General features: G+C 43.1%; 1 protein-coding gene across 2 annotated transcripts in view; it reads right to left on the bottom strand.

Moving 5' to 3' along the window:
• Positions 1–4,014, bottom strand: part of DNER (delta/notch like EGF repeat containing) — a 293,984-nt gene extending 289,970 nt beyond the window's left edge. Inside the window, exon 1 of one of the 2 annotated variants that reach the window (XM_075937624.2) lies at positions 3,659–4,014. In XM_075937624.2, the coding sequence (XP_075793739.2) occupies positions 3,659–3,898 (240 nt within the window). In that variant the 5' untranslated portion in view covers positions 3,899–4,014. The remainder of the gene's footprint in view (positions 1–3,658) is intronic. The other variant, XM_075937623.2, reaches the window with a different exon arrangement.
• Between the last annotated feature and the right edge of the window lie 15,950 nt (positions 4,015–19,964).

The raw sequence follows: 19,964 nt of genomic DNA, 5'->3' as shown, positions 1-19,964 counted from the left end.
TTTCTCCAGAAGAGCCAAATGTATTGTAAAAAAAGTTTGCAATACATAAAAGCAAAAAATTAACTTCTTAAGTAAAATTGTCACTCCATTATTTGTGTGTAATGAAAGCCAGGCATATTCTTGAATGTGCAATCTAAAAATATTACATACAGTAGTAAGAAAAACTAGAAGTTTTCTAGACAACATATATCAAAACTATCTACAAGTAATTTTGATGTATGCGCAAACAGATAATGATTTTTTTCTTCCGCTCAGTAGAAAATAGTTACCACAGCAACCGCCACATCTCACGGAAAAATGGTTGCTCAAAACAAAACAAAAAACACAGAAGTGAAAGATTGCATTTGGTGATAGAAAAGATGTGGATTTCAAAAATATCTCAAGTGAATCTGGTGTGCCAATTTCCTTCATCACTTCTTTCCACCAAGAACACTGTAAAGTGCATAAAAACATGGATACAGTTAATACATTACAGAGAAAGTTCTGGGTAACTTCCAACTGTGATTATGTTATCAGTCATCTGACAGCACCTGCAGAGAAGAGTGCTAGCAAGTCCTCTTCTGACCAGACTATTTACCTACTTACATCAAAGTAATGTAGAATCAGATGAACTGTTCGTTCATCTTTTTATTACAGAAAGGGAAGAGAGTTAAATCAGGTCTGTATTTTAATTTGTTTTCAGAGAGCAAACGTATGAGATGATATTCCACTTCCATGACAAATTGCAGTAATGCAAATTTACTATCTTCAGATCACTAGTGACTTAACTATTTTAGCGTAACTGGACTCATTACTTGGGTTTGTTTCCCCTCATCTTCCCCCCACTTTAATAATTTAATAACATCTTCAACAGTACATTGAGATGCCTCTGCCCGAGACCGGAGCTTTACATTTGAAACAATCTTCCTTATTTAGCACCCAGTTCTCTCACACCCCTTTTTAGAATTTTAATTCCTTGTGTCTTAGAATCCACTTGAGATGGAAAAGTTCAATCAACAGAGTACACCTGTTTTCACCGGTGAGGTGCTGTGTTTTTTTTTTAAACTGCTAAAAAGAAAGGCATCTGAACTACTACCCAATTAATTAATTCTTATTTATTTCTCATTTCCCACTTTGATAAAATGAGAATAACCTTTTTTGTATGCATCTACCTGCAATATTTTACTTATTCATTTTTAGGCAGATGCTTTGTTCTCTCCTCCTTTACAACTGTGTGCGTGTGTGGGGGGAGGGTTAATCACTTTTCAGAGTGAACTAAAATGTTTATGTTTAATCCCTGTCAATAAGGACTGAAGATGAATTTCTTTTATCTTTTGTATAGAATGTTTCCCTTATAAAATTATTGTTCCATAAGTTAAAATAAAAGTCAGTGATATTTCAAAGAAACATTTTATAAACAATAACCATAGCATTAGCCCTTGCACATTGTTTAATAAAAATTATGCTTGTATATTCATTATCTATTTTCTCGGGTTACAAAGAAATTCATTCCTCTCCTCTGCCAAAGCCCCAGATATAACATCTCCTGCAGGTTATGACGCCAGTAGGTGTTAAATATTTTTATAAATTGTAAGAGAGCCATTTATCCTTCAGTCATGGATTTCAGACACTCAAGAATAACCGCAATTGGCAGCAGCACACAAGCAACTTTGTCTTTTCTAGAGCAGAAAACACAATAAACCCAAGTACTCATAGTCTTACTAGCAAGACTGCTATAATTTGCCAGAGGGGGGATTCTATTTAACCCACTTCAATCTCTCCGATTTTGCAGAACCTGATTAACATTAATATTTTGACTTTCATTGTTAAAAGGAAGCAAGTAAGAGATTTTAGGACAAGCACAGAAGTATTTATTTCTAAAATGCCTACAGTTAACAGTGACTTTCAATATCATCCACAGAATGCTCATTACTGAACCTGACACATTATATTCATGTCTTATTAAAAAAGAAATCTGTCCTCTCCACCCACACAAGGTAACTACAGCTTTGATATGTTGTGATTTAGCCAACATACATTTAACAACAAAACAAAATCATGCTAGTCCTGTTCAGGAGTGTGCTGTAGAGAAAATAAAGAATACAACATTGATATACTTGAAGCAGTTTACTTTTATGTCAATTCCTATAAACCAGGAAATGTTGGCTAAAGAAATGTGAACCAATCTTTGGAAGTGTATCACTATAATAGAACAATGAGAACAACTATCATTTAACCCCTCTCTCTATGTACAATGAAAAGAGAACTGGTGGGATCAATGGAGAGATTTAATCTCTATTTTACGAGTTACCAAAGACATTTAATAATTAGAGACAAAATGCAAGGATTATGAAAAAACCTCTTCATAGGATGGTCAGCATTCACTAAGGTCTTTATAGACCAAGGAATTCAATATTTGTATTAAATCAGCATATGATCAAGCGCATCAGTGAGATTTTACTCATATTCCCTATTGTCCACGTTTTTATTTTAGATGTACTAGACATTTTTCTACACTTAAATTGGCATTTTGATCTTTCTACAGAATGTAATAAGGTGAAACAAAGTGGTACACAAAATGCTGTAGGAAATGCACTTGAAACAAGTAGCCTTCATAAACCTATTAGTTTTTTATATATTCAGTACAATTTTTGTTACCCATTTTTCAAAACATTAACCATTTCGATCTTAAAATGAACAATAAAAATATCACCAAAATTCAAAAAACAAAAAGTGAAGAAAAAAATAAGAACCAGGATAAAATGTTCTGAGTAATCCTGAAAAGCTGCCTAATTTTCTGGGATCAGACCCATTTCTTTCACCTGTTAACAATTTAACCCACCAAGTTGATATTCTTTTATGCAGGGTGGGTTAAAAACATTGAAGGTTTGATATGGCAGTCTTACAAGTCTAGGAACAAAATCCCAACACCTCTGAAAAAGTCAAGCTTAGTTACTCTGAGTAATAGCATCCACCTTAAATATTTAATGGGTTAAAAATTAACAACGTTGGTATGTATTTTTTTTTTTTTAGGAGCTAGAAACTGCAGCTTTAGGTACTGCCCCCGACAGACCGCTATTACGACACCTAAGAATCTGGGCACTTGGTTAAGGAAAGAAGGCCAAACATATGACCAGCAGATAAATACACATCCATCCAAGGAGATATCTGGGTGTATGTATGTATGTATGTATCACGTACACATAAAAGAAGAGAAGGCAGCTCAGACAGGCGCATACTACACAGCGGTATAATGTTCAGATGGCTTGAGATGATTACAGCCACTGTGTAGAGGACAGTACATACCATATTTGCCGATTAATAATGCAAAACCACTGATGTCCATGAGTGACAAAAGTGCAGCATGACATACAAGCAGCGGGGAGACGGTCAAGACAGATGACCCTCCAGCGGGAGAATGAATGAATGAGCCTCCAGAGACAGACCCAGACCCCGGAGCCGGAGAGAAAGACAGGACAGAGACAGACTCCCGGACACCGAGTCCTAGCGGGCAGGCAGAGCGAGGCAGACAGTCCGACAGACACAAGGGCAGGCAGGGACAGAGCCAAGGGCACGAGAGGAACAGACACCAGGGCACAGCGAAGGGCAGGGGCGCAGCCAGGGGGCTGGCGGCCGGGCACGAGCAGGCGGCTCCCCGTACAGCCCCTCTCCCACTTACCTGGCAGTGGGTGCCGGTGACCCCGGCGGGGCAGGCGCAGCGGTAGGCGGGCTGGGGCGGCGACAGGCGGCGGGCAGTGGCGGGGGGCCGGGCCGGGGCCGCGGAGCAGGTGCCGTTGTTCCCGCAGGGCTGGCTGAGGCAGGGGTCCCCCGTGGGCTCGGGGGGCGCGGCGCTGCCCAGCCCGGCGCGGCGCTGGGCCAGGCTGAGCAGCAGCAGGAGGAGCGGGGCGGCGCGGGGCATGGCGCTGCAGCCCGGGTCTCGGGGCCGCTGTGCGGCGGCGGGCAGAGGACAGGCGGGCAGGCGGCAGCTCCCAGGCGCCGCTTCCCGAGCAACTTGCGGGCGGGGACTAGGGCGGGGCGGGGCCGGGCTGCCGGCATCCATCCCGCGCAGTGCCCGGCAGAGGGCGCCTGGGAGCGAGACGGGGGGGCCTGGAGGGAACTCGGGGCGCCCCCCCCCCCGTGAGAGCAGCGTGGGGCCAGGCCCCTTGTCACGGGTGGGGCCGCGCCTGCCGCCCTGGGGGGGACGGTGGAGCCGGCACAACCTGCCTAGTGTCCGGGCGGGGCTGGCGCCTTGCAGGGGTGAACGATGCAGCCCGGGGCAGCACCCGCGAGTGGTTAGAGCAGCAGCGCGCTGAACCCGGCCCGTGCTCAGTGGCCTCCTGCGGCAGCACCAAGGGCGCCTCAGGCTCCCGCTCCCAGCAAGGCAGGCACCGGGAGCGGGCTACAAGCGGGGGCAGCCGCATATCGACCCTAGCACGGATGCCAGAGGCTGTGTCTACACTGGGCCACTTATTCCGGAAAATCAGCCACTTTTCCGGAATAAGCTGCGAGCTGTCTACACTGGCCCTTGAATTTCCGGAAAAGCAACGATGCTCTACTGTACAAAATCAGCCGCTATTCCGGAAAAACTATTCTGCTCCCGCTCGGGCATAAGTCCTTATTCCGGAACAGTGTTCTGGAAAAGGGCCAGTGTAGACAGCCCAGTAGTCTTTTCCGGAAAAAAGCCCCGACCGCGAAAATGGCGATCGGGGCTCTTTTCCGGAAAAGCGCGTCTACATTGGCCACAGATGCTTTTCCGGAAAAAGGGCTTTTCCGGAAAAGCAGCCTGCCAATGTAGACGCTCCTTTTCCGGAAAAACTGAAAACGGAATAATATTCCGTTTTAAGCATTTCCGGAAATTCATGCCAGTGTAGACACAGCCTGAGTGTCCTGAATCGAATGTGCAAGTGATGACGTGGGTGGTGTTTCAGTATCCTAAGCTTACGCGAACGATATAAGAAATTAGCAGGCGTCAGGCTTTGGGGATGTCACCAGTCATAGCCACAGCCCCAAGAAGCATCAGGGCCCAGTGGCGGAAGGTGCTGCATAAACGGCTCGTATGGGACTGCCCGTGCTGAAGAGCGTTTACAATTTGAATGTTATTTATTATCTAAAAATATGAACAGCTAGTTAGTCGTAATGCTAAATGAGGATCGAGCTATAGGCTGATAAAGTGTGAAAGGTGCATTTATGAATTGTCTTTGGGTGAGGACACGTCACAAAACTCCCACAGAAACTGCAGTCGCAGAAGATTCACTTTTTCCTTTACTTGGTGGATTTTAAAATAAGTGGTCTACATGTTGCTTTTCTGCAGATTTCTTTTGCCCCTGAGTAGCACTGAAACACATGTTCTGTAGTTTGCCATGAGGAGCATGGAGGTAATGGATACTATTGTATGGTGGCTCCTGCACAAGGCTTTTAAACCTGTAATAAGGCTTCCCCTCAGATCTCTGGTACACCTTCCCAAGAACAAGGGAATACTGCTGACATCAATCTGCAATACTTTTTGGGAAACTTATTCTAACACAAGGCCGGATATTTGGCACTTCTCCTACAAATGATGACTGAAACCTGTATCATGGCCTGAAATAATTGAAAACGCTTCTTGAATTGAAATGAACTGAAAACTCAGCTGGACTGTTTGCAGCCTAGACACAGTACTGGAGTCATATATCTGAGGGAAAATGAACTACCATTGCTTTTTCATAACCTTGTGGCTCTCTATTTTCGTATCTTATTTCCACTGCATTTTAATGTTACATTTTCTGTGCCATACCAACTCCCTCTGCTGACCCAATTCTTACCTTTTTCAGTTTCACCAATTCTTTTTAATTGCTTTTGTCTAGAGCCCCAATTCCCAGATGAGTAACAAATAATGCTTCTGATTCCAAGTACAATTTAATTATCTGTGTGTGCATGCACCCTCTTATTTTCCCCTAACTTTCTCCTGAAATCAGTGTTTTCTGATGCATCCTATAGTTCTTTGATCTACTCTTTTTTTCCTTCATGAAATCTTTGGGAAAAGACATGAATGGTGGAATGGGCAGGCCTTATTCATCTTTCCAAAATTCTACTAGATAGTAGCAAACCCAGATGCTAATAACAGTCAAAGACAAACAATTTCAGTCAGATTATCTCTTGTATGACTCAAAACCACACATGCTGTTGCTTCCTACAGAAGCTCTTACAACAATATGGCTACGTCTACACTGCAGGCTTTTTGCGCAAGAACAGCTGTTCTTGCGCAAAAACTTGCCGGGTGTCTACACTGCATGCCCGTTCTTGTGCAAATAAATTTACAGTACAGCATCGGAAAACAGGGCTTCTCCCAGAAGAGTTATTCCTCTCCCCACGAGGAATAAGCCCTCTTGAACAAGAGCTCTTCCACAGGAAGGCAGTGTAGACAGGCAACAGGATTTTCTTGCACAAGAAACCCCTATGGCTAAAATGGCCATCAGAGCTTTCTTGCGCAAGAGAGCATCCACACTGCCATGGATGGTCTTGAGCAAAAGCACATCTCTTCCACAACAGCACATGGCAGTGTGGACGCGCTCTTGCGGAAGATCTTTTGCACAAGAACTCTTGCACAAAACAGTTCTTGCGCAAGAAGCCTGCAGTATAGACATAGCCACAGTGTATTACTTGAATTAACTTTTTCTCCGATACTTTATCTTAGGTTTCCTTGCTACCTTCCCTTCTCAGGGGATTGCCTACCAAGGTTTATTCATCAGAACTCTGGAAATGCTGGGACATAAGGATTGCTGTACTACATGACATGAATGATACATCTAGTCTTTTTCAGTGGCCAGGACCAAGTGCTTCAGATGGAGAAAGAAGAAATTCCATAATGAGTATTTATGCAATGTCCAGCATATAAAGGAAGTTTCTCTCTCAACTCTGGTACATGCCCTGAGGCATGAGGATTTATAACTCTTATTAAAATGTTTTACTCTAATATAACTATGGATGTTCTCATTAATATAGTTCTCTAATTATTTTAAAAGTGTATATTATTGAGGGCAAGAGTTTATTGTGGTTATAAATTCTGAAGTCTAATTATGCCCTGTATAAAAATATCCTTTTCTAATTTAAAACATAGTGCCTTTAAATTTTATTGAGTGATCTCTTGCTTTTTCATTATGAGAAAGGGTAAGTAGGTCCACCTGATTTACCCTATCTTTATTAGTTGGTATACCTCTATTATATCTGCTCTTATCTATCTTTTCTCTGAATTAAATATTCCCACTCTTTTCAAGTATCAGAGGGGTAGCTGTGTTAGTCTGAATCTGCAAAAGCGACAAGGAGTCCTGTGGCACCCTGTAGACTAATATGCTCCAATAAATCTGTTAGTCTTCAAGGTGCCACAAGACTCCTCACCACTCTTTTCAATATCGCTTCATATGGAATTTTTGCCATGCCACTAATTCATTTTTGTTGCCCGGCTCTGGATTCCTTATATTTCTGCTAAAACTCTTAAGCAGAATGATCAGAAGTTAATGGTCTGCCATGAGAGGATGTACTACTGATTTGTATTATAACACTGTGATATTTTCAGTATTATTTTCTAACCCAGTCCTTTATTTATATGATTTTTTTCCTTTTTTGGCTGCAACTGTGCATTGAAAAAACATTTTCACTGAGTAGTCCACAATATCACAAAGGTCACTGTAGTTACAACTGGTTTAGATAGATGTATCTTTTGCTGTTGTAAGTTGTCATAAGCTCCTTGACTTACAACAATGGAAATACTGCCTCAGACCTGTAAGCAATTTATTCCTTCCAGTGTGCATTACCTTATAACTATCAGCCCTGGATTTCATCTGCCATTATGTTCCCATTCACCTAGCTTTGATTGGGCTTTCTGAATTACTTGTAATCATCTTTAATTTTGAGTAACCAAATAATCATGTCATCCACGTGCTTTTCCCCTTTTATAAATAAGTTATAAAGTAAGCATTAAATCATAATTCTGTGGAGTTCCCTAGTCAACTTCTTGTTGTGCTTAAACTGATTATTTGTTCTTGCTCTTTGTCTTCTGAATTTAGTCTGTTTCTAATTCTTAACCTACAAATACTTAGTTTCTTTAATATACTCTGTTTTAATTACTTAGTTTCTTTAATATACCTCTGTTTGAATTACATGCCTACAAGAATTTCAATAGATTGGAAAGACATTGTGAGGAGGAGGGATTGTTTGCCTATTATACAGGAGCCACACGTTTGTCCCTCTTGCACCAATTTTTCTGGCATTGAATATTGCCCCAACATTTGTATTACCAGAATTATCCCGGTACCTTGTTAGCATCTGTATCCAATGTTTTCCCCCTCGGTATAGCAAATAATTTTAAGGAGACTGCATGTTGTTTTATAATACCTCACCCACTTCATTCTTACTCTTGGATGAATACTAGCTGTTCTTGCTTTTTAATGTCATGGGAAATGAAAGTCTAGAACAATGCCTCTTTTAATAACTGGAATAGAATAGGTCCAGAGTAGATATGTCTACAGCATGTGCTGTTGTGAAAGCTGATGCAAATAAATCATTCTTGTTCTGCTTAATTGCTGTCTTTACTCCTTGCAGGTCCAGCTGACCTATCAGCTTTCTTATAGGTTTCCTGCTTTTGATATACTTAGTTTTTTTCTCCATCTAATTGACTATCTAGTTATGCTAAAGTTTGTAAGTAGGGTGACCAAAGGCCCCATTTAGGCCAGAACAGTCTCTTTTTTAGGTCTGATTTTTTTGACAAAACTGGGCATTTGTCCTGATTGCTTTTGCCAGCTGATCACCAACTCCAGGTATAGAAGGGATATGGAAGGCTGTGGAAGGTGGTGGGCTTGCAGTGGGTGGCCCTCAGAAGAGCAGTCCCCCATGCAAGGGGCAGGCAAGTTGTGGGCAATTGGGGGCTCAGAGAACCAGTCCCGTCGGCAGGCAGCAGGGGGGGCTCATACTAGCATCAGATTCCAGTGGGGAGGCAAGAGGCAGAGAGTGCTAGGATTGGCCCCGCATATGGGAGGGTGGCAGCAGGGTGACTGGGGATGGCTATTTTCCCTCTGGAAAAATATGGTCACCCTTTTTCTGAGGGAAACAATGGACAAGTGCATCATAGTCTTTTCTTCTTCCTAGTGTGTATTAACATTGTCATCTTTCAAATGGGATTGTAGTGATGCAAACTGGGCACCTCTTAGTTCATGCCAGTAGTATCCACCTGGCGGAGTGATAGCACAGCACACTAGTGCATTCAGCTGTTCAGACCCAGGTAGTCTGAACTGCAGGGCTATGTACATTTAGCCTAAGAAGCATTTTAATACATCATCCCCATCTATTGGAAACTGGAGGGAATGCAGAGACCCAAGGATTGATTACCTGCAAAATTGGTCTGATGAACTGTTAAGGGAGTTGTCCTTGCCTCCCAAACTCAGATTTTTAAAAAATGGGGGAAAAAGCCTTGAGTCAAGATAAGATCTCTGCTGGATTCAGCTAGAGTAGCGGTCACCAACCAGTAGATCGGGTAGATTTTGGAACCTTTGACAGGTGAGAGGTTTGGCCGGGAAGCTATCAAGTGCTGGCACTTCATCTGCCCTTCTTAACACTGCTGTGCTGCTCCTGCCCTCTGCCTTGGAGGTGTCCCTCACCCCTGGGAGACTCCTGCTTGCTGTGCAGGGCATGGAAAGAAGAGGAAGAAGGGTTGCTGATGTCAGGGTGCCCCTCTCTCCACCCTGTACCGCATTTCCACAGAGCAGAGGGGGGCAGGGATGGAGAAAGTTTGCTGGCTGCTTTTGGAAGTGGTGTAGGGCCAGGGTAGGATGTGAGCCTGCCTTAGCCCCCTGTACCACCACCCAGAAGCCACCTGTGATAAGTGGTGCCCAGTTGGAGCCCACATTTGGAACCCCGGCCCCAGTCCTGAACCCCTCCAACATCCCAAAGTCCTGCTCCCAGCCTGATAAAAGTGAATAAGGATGGGGGAAGGAGGATGGAGTGAGCAAGGGCAGGATGGAGGTGGTGCAAGTGTGTTTTGGGTTTGAGGTAGATCCTGGATTGCACTTAAATTCAAAAAGTGATCTCGTGCTTAAAAAGGTTGGAGACCACTGAGCTAGAGAGTAAGTGTAAGAAGTTCTTAAAAAAAAAGTAGTCCTGTGGCATCTTAGAGGCTAACCAAAAATATATAGTCTCATAGGGATAGCCGTGTTAGTCTGTAACTTTAAAAGCAATGAGTAGTCCCGTGGTTCTCTCAAGTGCTTATAATGGAACATACAATTTCTGTTCAAACTGTACTTAAATTGTAGATCAGGTATCAGCTATTATAAAGTTAATTAGAAAATTTAGGGTCATCCTTAGGAGGGTACAGAGCCTGAGACAATCCCTCTCCACCCTAGACCCTGTTTATTTTTATATGCAAACAAAAAGTTCTTACCCATTGATTTAATCTGCACACTATATGACCCTCCCTCTCCACATGTTATCCTGTGTATTGCTTCACCATTCCAGCTGTGGCACATCCTCACTGTTGTTCTCTACTGTGTTATTAAATTGTCTGATGCTTGCATGTTTTCTCTCTGTTTGCCAACTTTGACAGAGGAGTGTTTGGTAATCATGATGATTCGTTTAATACTGTCAACTGTGAAAGTCTACATTATTATTTAAAAGTCCGCTGTATGTTCCTAAAAGTCAGAGGAGGAATGTATAGTAGCGATTGGGGATAAAAAAAAAAAGTATCAGCTTTCCATCCTGATAGCTAGTGTGAAAAGTAGTAATGCTATAGATAGATGGCCCTAGTGCAGTAATGTTCAGCTATGTGGAAATATGCTAAGGGGATGTCCCTATTACTCATTGGAACTTTCAGTATACTAAATTTTTAGAAAATTATGAAACAATGAAATATTCAAGACAGGTTTTTTAACATTATAAAAAAGTGTTACATGCAAAGGGGCTGCTAATTATTGAACAGAAATCCAAACTATAAAAATTAAATGGATTTCTGGAATTGTCCAATTAGGGTTGTTAATAATTATTAAAACTGGTTCCTGCAGTTTCTAAAAGGTAACTAAAGCCTGATTTTAAAATTTAGCAAGCAACCTAATCCATCAAACTCACGCAGATTTCTTATTAACTAAATGCATAAAAATACTCCAGATAATTCCCATGTTCTTTACAAGTAGTCATATACAAGAGAAAGGAAAGAGTATAACATTGCTGCCTTATAAGCATGCTACTCAAAGTTCTATGACCATCCATGACCCTTAAGCCCTGACATTTCAATGGTTTAAAATGAGGAGACTGTGATGGCAATGAAAACCATGTTTATTGTATAATCTTTTAAAAAATCCACATAGCCATGGAATTAGAGGATGACACATGCTCAAGGACATTCATTCCTTGTCTGCCTAACAAAATTGTATCCTGTTAATTCAGTTCTTCATACTGTGTTAACTGACACAATGCTGACTACAAATGACCAATCAGCAAAGATGAGGAGAGCTTACATTCAGCATCATGATGAAATCATTCTAGAATTGACACTCAGGTGGGCTGAGAGCTTCTGCAGGCCCTGGGTAAGGTGTGGGGAGGGTAGTTCTGAATCTTGGAGGGGGTGGGACTGGGCATCCAGCCATCAGCACTGCCTCCCTCCCCAGCCCTCAGAGGTATGTGGAGCAGCATTCTGGCAGCCATGTAAAGGGCCCATGGCTCAGGCTGCTGCCTCAGTACCAGTGGCGGCAATTGGGAGGCATGGGCCCCTTCGTATTGCCAGGCCCCAGGCAGCTGCCTCCTTTGCTCCCCCTGCCACTTGTTGGCAGGCCTGCTGCCACTCTTCCTCAGCATGAGTGCCGTAGCCCATGCACTGTGTAGCTGTCTAGGTACCCAGAAGTTCTAGGTGGATCTGCTCTGAGGAAATTATAATGGAACTAGGATCTATGAAAAGTGGGAACAAGCACACAAAAATGGGATTGTTCGTTTATGTTCCTGTTTATAGGAAAGAAATTAAACCACAACAATTTCATGCTGAATGACATGCATGGTGCTCACTGGTTTTTACCTTTGCCAAATACGTTCAAGTCCAGTCAATTTATTTGTGTTCCTCAAAGTATGATAAACCTAGCAGGCTAAAAATAGACTCAAGAGAAACAACTATATCAGCCCCTAAACTGCAACACAGCAAATTGTATCATTCCACCTTCCTGTGGCACTTTTAGTGTCACCAGGGAAGTTTGCCAAAGTGGCTGGGCAGTAGAGCCAAGAGCATTTAGAGGTGCGTGCACCATCTGTAAATGGATTGGAAAGGTATCTTATTTTGTACACTAACAATTTATGTGGTGGACAAGTAAGAGTCTATGATAGCATGGTGTGTCAGACATTTATATTATGCTTGATGTTTCTAAATCCTTTCTGAACTAATAGATGCATAGATTTTAAGACCAGAAAAGACCATCATGGTGTTTAGTTTACCTTCCTGTGTAACACAGGCAAGAGAACCTAACCCAATAATTTTTGCATCAAGCACATAACTTGATGATACATAACTGTATCATCTTTTATAAAAGTTATTCTTTTTTTCGAAAACTGGAGGTGATAGGAATCCAGTGTCTCCTGGGTAAGTTATTCTAATGGTTAGTTACTCTCACTTTTAAAACGGGGACTGTACTCTATTCTGAATTTCTCCAGCTTCAACTCCTAACCATTGGATCTCATAGTTTTTAACTGCTCAGTTAAAGAGATGTTTCTTCCCTTTGTAGGTACTTGTAGACAGTGATCCAACTACCTGTTAACCTGCTCCTGGTTAAATCAGATCTCTGCCAGTCACTGTATTTGTGGAGGTTTATATACTGCAGATTATGGAAACATCTACCATGGCAAAACAAGTGAAATGTTCACCTTAATCAAAATTATTTTTCCACACAATGTTTTTCTATTTTATACATACATTTCCTATTAAATTCCATTTCATAATTTTAAAATACTCTAAAGGGTTACCAAAGGTTTTACTTTGCTGTAAAAATTGCTACACAATGAACACTGCAAAGCCAATGTTTTTTCCCTTGTTTCTGAGGAGACCGCTGTTGTGTATAGCTGGGTGTAGGGCTGTAAGAGTTGTGGGTCTGAAGGAGAGGCCAATTAGATTCAAACATTTGTTATCACTGTTAATTTGGGTTGATCCAAGGTAATGACCAGGCTTATTTGTAGTGCACTTTTTAAAAGACTGTCAAGGGGCCTGGAAGCATTGAATGAGGGGGCACTTTTCCTATCTTGGGCAAAGCAAAATAAATGTCTGCTTGAATAATAAAGTCGCACTTAAACATCCAGAAGAAGCAGCATGGTGAGGTCCACTGAAATAATGAGAATCTTTCCATTGCTTTCAAGGGGTATGGATCAGGTCCAGTGTGGTTGGAGCAGACTCCTGAATGTGATAATTAGCTCTGCCATCTTGGGTGAGTTGTGATCTGTTGGCCTCAGTATACCAATCATTAAATGTCTCTGATCTTTGAGCTCTGACAAATGCTGCGATAGAGATGCAAAGTATTATGAAAAATGCTAGCGCGACCACACTAGCCATGCTCCATTTCTTCATGTCATATAACAGATCCTTTCAGATTAAAAACTCTTCGGCTACGTCTACACTGGTGCGTTCTCACATAAAAACTCTTTTGTGGAAGAGTTCTGCAAAAACTCTTCCAGAAGAGAGCGTCTACACTGGCATGTGCTTTTGCACAAGAGATGTGCTTTTGTGCAAGAGCATCCATGCCAGTGTAGACGCTCTTTTGCGTAAGAAAGCTCTGATGGCCATTTTAACCATAGGGCTTTCTTGCACAAGAAATTCATGTTGCCTGTCCATACTGGCCTCTTGCGCAAGAACAGTTGTGCAAAAGGGCTTATTCCTGAGCGGGAGCGTCAGAGTTCTGGTGCAAGAAGCCCTGATTTAATACATTAGAACGTCAGTTTCCTTGCGCAAGAACACACAGCCAGTGTAGACAGGCAGCAAGTTTTTGCGCTAGATCGCACCAGTGTAGACACAGCCACAGTGCCTAGCTCTAGACTAACAAATATTGTAACATTTTACATGGCTGAAAACAACTGGGGGGGGGGGGCAAGGAACACGCAATATAGAAGACAGAATATCTCAGCAGCATCCTCAATTTAGGGTGTACACTACAGAACATTTTCATTAATAATCCTGCAGTGGCAACTGTCATATTCTGTCATATCTGCTTGTTTATGTAGCAGCATCAGGAAGCAATTCCTCCACCACCAGAGCTGCAGCTTTTCCCTGAGCCCCTTCCCCAATCAACTCCTCCAAGTACCTGACCACATTCTTCTGCTCTTTCCCAGCCCCTCTTCACTCCCAGTCCTCGGTATCCCAACACCCCTGAAGGGAAGACTTTTAAACTAGCCCTAGCTCAGGCCTGGGCAAAATATGGGCCACGGGCCCAATCTAGCCCACCGGATCCGGCCCACGGAGGCAGCGGGGAGCCCCATGCAGGCTCCCCAGCTTGCCCCACAGCCACCTGTGCCCTGCAGAAATGAGGCTGCAGGGCTCCATTTCTGTTTTAAAACTGGAAGGGGGGGGGGGGACATTTTAGTAGCTGCCACAACCCCAGCACATTCTCATTGGCCCATTACTGGCAGAAACCAGCCAATGGGAACTGCTTGTTAGAATAACAGGCAGCTAAGAAGAATCACACCCTCATTCCTCGGCTCAGTTATTCATGAAGCACATGGCCAGGCAAACAAGCAGGCTGGGAAACATTTTAAGCTTTGCAGGCAGGCAGGCAGGCAGGCAAGTCTCTTGGCCACCGCCTGTTTCTGGCACCGCAGCCCTTTCCTATCCCAACTCTCTGCCACCCTCCCAACATACCCAAATTCTCTGTCCTCCTCTTAAATCCATACCCCCTCCCAGATCTGGCACTCCAATCACCTGCCCCAGATCACCATCCCCTCCTACCCTAGGTCACATCCCAAACCTCTGTATTCCCGTCCTCTGCCTTAGGTCACAACCACCTGCTTCATCCCGTCTCCCTCCTGCACCCCAGTCCCTTACTCTAAGCTTTCTTCTGCACCCAACCTGCATCCCAGACCCTGCACCTCCTCCATTAATATCATGATAGAGTGTAGCTCTCAACCACTTTCCAAAATCTTGGAGTGGACCCCCCCATCAAAAATTATTGCCCATCCCTGCCCCCAAAAGGTCCTTAATGAGCTGCAGGTTTTCTGATTAGCCTGCTGCTTCTGGCAAGTTCTTAATTGACCCCAGGTTCTTCATGACTGAGCTGCAGCAACCCCTGCATTGGTTACTTAGGGAAAAGAAAATAGTGCATCCAGGGACCAGTATATCTAACTTCTGTCAGACTATGGTAGCCCATTGGACTGGATTTGTCAGTTTGTATACAGAAACAGAAGGCCCAGTAGCTGCAAACACTGAGCTATGGGTGGCCTTATGTTTCTCAGTAGAAATATGAGGGTCTGGATTTTCTGGGATTTGTTTAGCAATTGGTAAGACTGTAGCTACTCCCAGCTGAACAACACATCCTTGTAGAAGGGATAAGGGAACTTTTCTTGGGTTTATGACAAAACATATTTGAAGCAGCTTCAGTAGGATTGCTGATCAAAATATCATGTAGAAGGGGATAGAGGTGAGTGCTCTGAGACCTAGAACTACCAGCAGCAACTTGGTAAAGTTCATAAGGGGAAACAATAGGCTGAGTGGCAGTTTTGTAGTGGTAGGGTGCTGTCCGCATGTCTTAAGTAGGCGGTAGTGATGGTGGTACAGAAGAACAGATGAGTGTAAATACATATTTTCTAGGTCCACTAACCTAAGGAAATCCCATGGGGACAGGAATGCCAACAGGCTTATTTCCATTTAATATCTTATTTTTAGATGGGGGAGAGGGGAGATGGAGTAGGGTTGTATCATCTAGGAGAGAGTCATAACTCAGTACCTCTCTCACCCCCTTGTCGGTAGCCAACAGAGGATATTCTCCGGAGAAGGAAATTTTGTCTCCTCCCTTCAGATTTCAGCAGTGTCACATTTGCTTACAGGCAGTGCAACCAAGGTCCATTTTACTGCCTGACCTTTAGCTCCAGGCTTTTCCATTAGAGAATCTGCTGTTTTCTTTCTGGTACATTGTGGATAGACAGAGGAAAGGAGCTTATCTATTCTAGTCATTGTGTGTGAAGGAATGGGAACCCCTCAAAGGTACTGCTTACCGCACTCTCAACCATTTTTCCCCAGACAGGAAAGTTGATGGAATAGGAGCACAGGATTTGTGTACTGTGTATACCAGGTACAGTCCTTGGCTGCTGAGCTAGCGGTCACAGCCCTGGCTGAGACTCTAATTGTCTTAATTGAGACTGCTGTCTCAAAAGGCTAGTGCGAGGGGTGTTTTCCTAAGGGTAGCGCTTAAGTCAGGTTGGTCCTGATCTTGCACAGACTTATGATCATCCAGCCTGGACATTGACTCTTGTAAAGCCTGTAGTAGCTAACACTAATGGGGGGGGGGGGAGCCTCAGAATCTCTTCTGACTTTGGTTTCTGCCCCCTCCCTGAATTGTGGGGAAATAAATCCCTTCAAATGAAATTACATATTTTGCCTGAGATCACAGAATTGTCCTTTAGTATCTTTAACTTTAGGATTATAACTTGCAGTATTTAAGTGCATCCTTGCTTAGGTGATTTATGCATCAGGGGTTTCCATTCCTCCTTGATCACATCCTCAAAGGACGAGTGCAGGTACATACTTTGAAAGCAGGTATTTACCCTTATACTTGTCTTTGTGAATCTGCTCCAGGTTGATGTGGATGACAATGTCACAGCCCCCCTGCTTTATGAAAATTGGCTTATGAATATGCATGACTATATGTTTGCTAATCAGGTCATGTAACATTTCTGAAGTCCTCATCTGCTGAATCTGCACATCCTATTTTTGTACACATTTTAGTATGTGAAGGTAGAAATATGAAGCATGAATCTGTTTTTAAGTTCTACATGTGCTAATGGCAACCATTAGTAATACTTTACAAACATAATAGCTCAGTACTCCTCCAACTAATGACCCATTAATGATTTTATTTTTGCAGTAAGCCCAAAGTGTAGCTGGCCCTAAAAAGACAAGTAATCATGCCACCTCCTGGTGGTATCCATCTTGAATCTAGTATTTTTTCCATAAGGACAGGAAAACTGAACAAAGGGTTTTATCCTGGGATAAAGTGTATTTATGGAATGGTAAGAAAGCAGGTCTTTTTCTTCAGCAAGGCTTTGATACTCTCTCACCCACCTTCAGAGGATACACATGAAGAAACCTGAAAACAAAGAATTCTAAAGAAACCTGAAAAGCTGTAGCCCTAGGCCAGAATAAAAATTGATATTTTCCCACTTATGGGAAAGACTGATCAACACTGCTGCGACTAACCTGGAGCTGGGAACAGAATACCAGTTGACTATTAAAGCAACATCCTGACCAATCCAGTGCACTGTTCAGGGATAATGTGTACTAAAGGAGTGGCTGCAGCTTTGCAATTTTAGCAGCTAGCTAGAGCCAGGATTTAACCACAGTTCTTGGGGAATGTCTAATCAAAGCAGGTATAGAATCTTCTGCTAATGTGTAATACTCAGCAATATAATGCTTAACTCACCGGGGTATCGTCTGAGATGCCATATTCCATGGATGGAGATGGTCATGGCCAGATAATTCACCACCCTGATACCAACATGCGGAGCAGAACCCTTTGGAAACAAGAAATCTGCAGAGGGATCTGGTACAGTTGATCTGCCTTTTTAACAACAGGATGGCAAGAGGTGGGTAAGGACCACAGAGATTTGGCTGATTGCAGCAAACCATCCAGGATGGGAAGCAATTAAATACTGAATATCAGGTAGGAAGTCTCCTCCACTGGCACTACAAGCAGATTCAAAGTAGTCACCATATGAGTCACCGAAGTATGGAAATACGTAGCATTCTAAGAGGCTGCAGAAGTCTTCCATTGTGCACATCTCATGCTTGATCAGGATTGAAATCAGCTCCTAGACATTATTAAAAAACAGGAGTTCTCTCATAGTCATCCTCTTCAGAGAGGGTATCAATTATAGTTGTAGCACCAAATGGATCCAGGGGAATCAGATCAATGATATTTGTACTTTTGGCTTCTTTGCAGATAAAATGTCTTCCCTCCATCCACAAGGAGAGAAATTGAAGAGGTCCTGAGGTAATACCTAATAAGACACCCAAAACCACTAGTCCCCCTAACCAGCGAAGGTTAGGAACATGCCAAGAGTGGGAGAACTAAAAAGTGGTCCAACCTTGCTATAGGCTTTCCTCTATCCTCATTCTGGAGAGGGTGCAGGTCCAAGAAAGTATGTAGCAATGATCCAGTTCTTTGTGAGGGCCCTGATGGAGCATCAGAAGGTGTTCCAGGAGAAGACCAGCAATAGGAAATGGTCTCTTCCTAATGGGAACTGTGGAACCAGTGTCATTTGCCTCCTTTTACGTACCTCATACATCACACCCAGATCCAGAGCACATACTGGAGCTAAGGGTGGACTTGGGAGGCCACAGTGATGGAACTCTCCCAAACAGGAACTGTGTCAGGAAAAGGCAGAAGATCTGGAGGTACACATGGGCTCATCTCCATTACTGAAGCTGGAATTGAAGTAGCTCTCTGCTTCAGAACAATTCTGGTAGGACCAGAACTAGAGAGAGAAAGCTCAGATGCATGGGAACTGGCATTGTTAACATTGGCTATCTTGCTCCTCTCCCTTTTTCCTTAGCACTACAGCATCTGGTGCTGGCAGTACCTGATGGCCTTCATTGAAAGGCACCATTTTACATATTTTTCCAGGATGTGGAAGAGGCAGTTGGAAGTGACACTGGCCCACAGATGCCACCACATGGGTGGCATCAGTGTGATCATTGAGGCATGGCACTAGTGAGTATGGCTAAACTCTTTTTTTAAAACTTTTGCAGAACCAGGACAGTGGGATCCAACCACACAGGCCTTAGGGCAAGTACTGCCTCAAGAACTTGACTGGGGAGCTGCAGGAATGGAATCTGGCCTTGAGCCGGGCTGTTGATCAGTACAGATGGATGTCACAGAGGCTGAGCCTGGCTCCTTAGACCTTCGAACCAAAGCCTGAACAGATCTCGATAGTCAAGCTAAGAGGGCTTCCTTAAGTTGGAGTGTTGTGGGCTCTTGTAGTGAAAGTCAAGAAGATCAATACTGCCAGCGGGAGTGTGACCTTTTCCCAAACTATTCAAGCACTGTATGTGGTCATCTCTTATCAAAGATGGGCAGCAAGAAAAACCCTTTTAAATGCCAGGCTTTTCCAGCTTTTTTTATTCCACCATTCCCCAGGGCCAAGGAAAAGCTACACTATTACTGACATACTGTAAAAGTTAACACTAATTCAACATTGTAGAAAACTACTCTCAGCTTCAAAGGACTGGAGGAATTCACGTCCATCTTGGCATATGGTTGGGAGGAATGAGGGAAGGCATTCTGCCCTTTTTACAGCCTCTCCCTCAGTGTCAGGATGCTGAAAGGAGGGGCGCAGGAGTGTTCTAGTTGACTCCTCTAGAAGAGCCTGCTACCCAAGCTACTACAAAGTGCCACAGAACTCAAATGGGAATGTGAAGAGCTACTCAAAAGAACATTACGCCTTATCCACTAGAGATAGTAAAACATTTAACCACTAAGCATACCAATAAGCAGGTACTCAGTGCACTTTCTGGAAGAGGCAATAGCTAGGTTAAGCAGAAGCACTGTCTACACTGGGGGTCATGTGGCATAGTCATGTCTGATGGGCATGTGACTTTTTCATGTAACTATGCAGATGCAAAATTTCCAGTGTGGAACAGCTCAGAGTTTTTAAATTTATTTTTGAAGCAGGCATTGAACACCCATGAGGATAAGAAGTTAAAATTTTAAGTGGGCAATCTGCATGTGAATAAAATCTTTAGATGTAATCAGTTAACATTTACCATTATGCATTACTTTTTACATGTTTAC

Source organism: Pelodiscus sinensis, chromosome 10, assembly GCF_052426305.1.
Source record: "Pelodiscus sinensis isolate ZL-2025 chromosome 10, ASM5242630v1, whole genome shotgun sequence".
NCBI lineage: Eukaryota > Metazoa > Chordata > Testudines > Trionychidae > Pelodiscus > Pelodiscus sinensis.
Note: the sequence above shows the minus strand (reverse complement) of the source record. Positions and strands in the feature narration are given on the sequence as shown.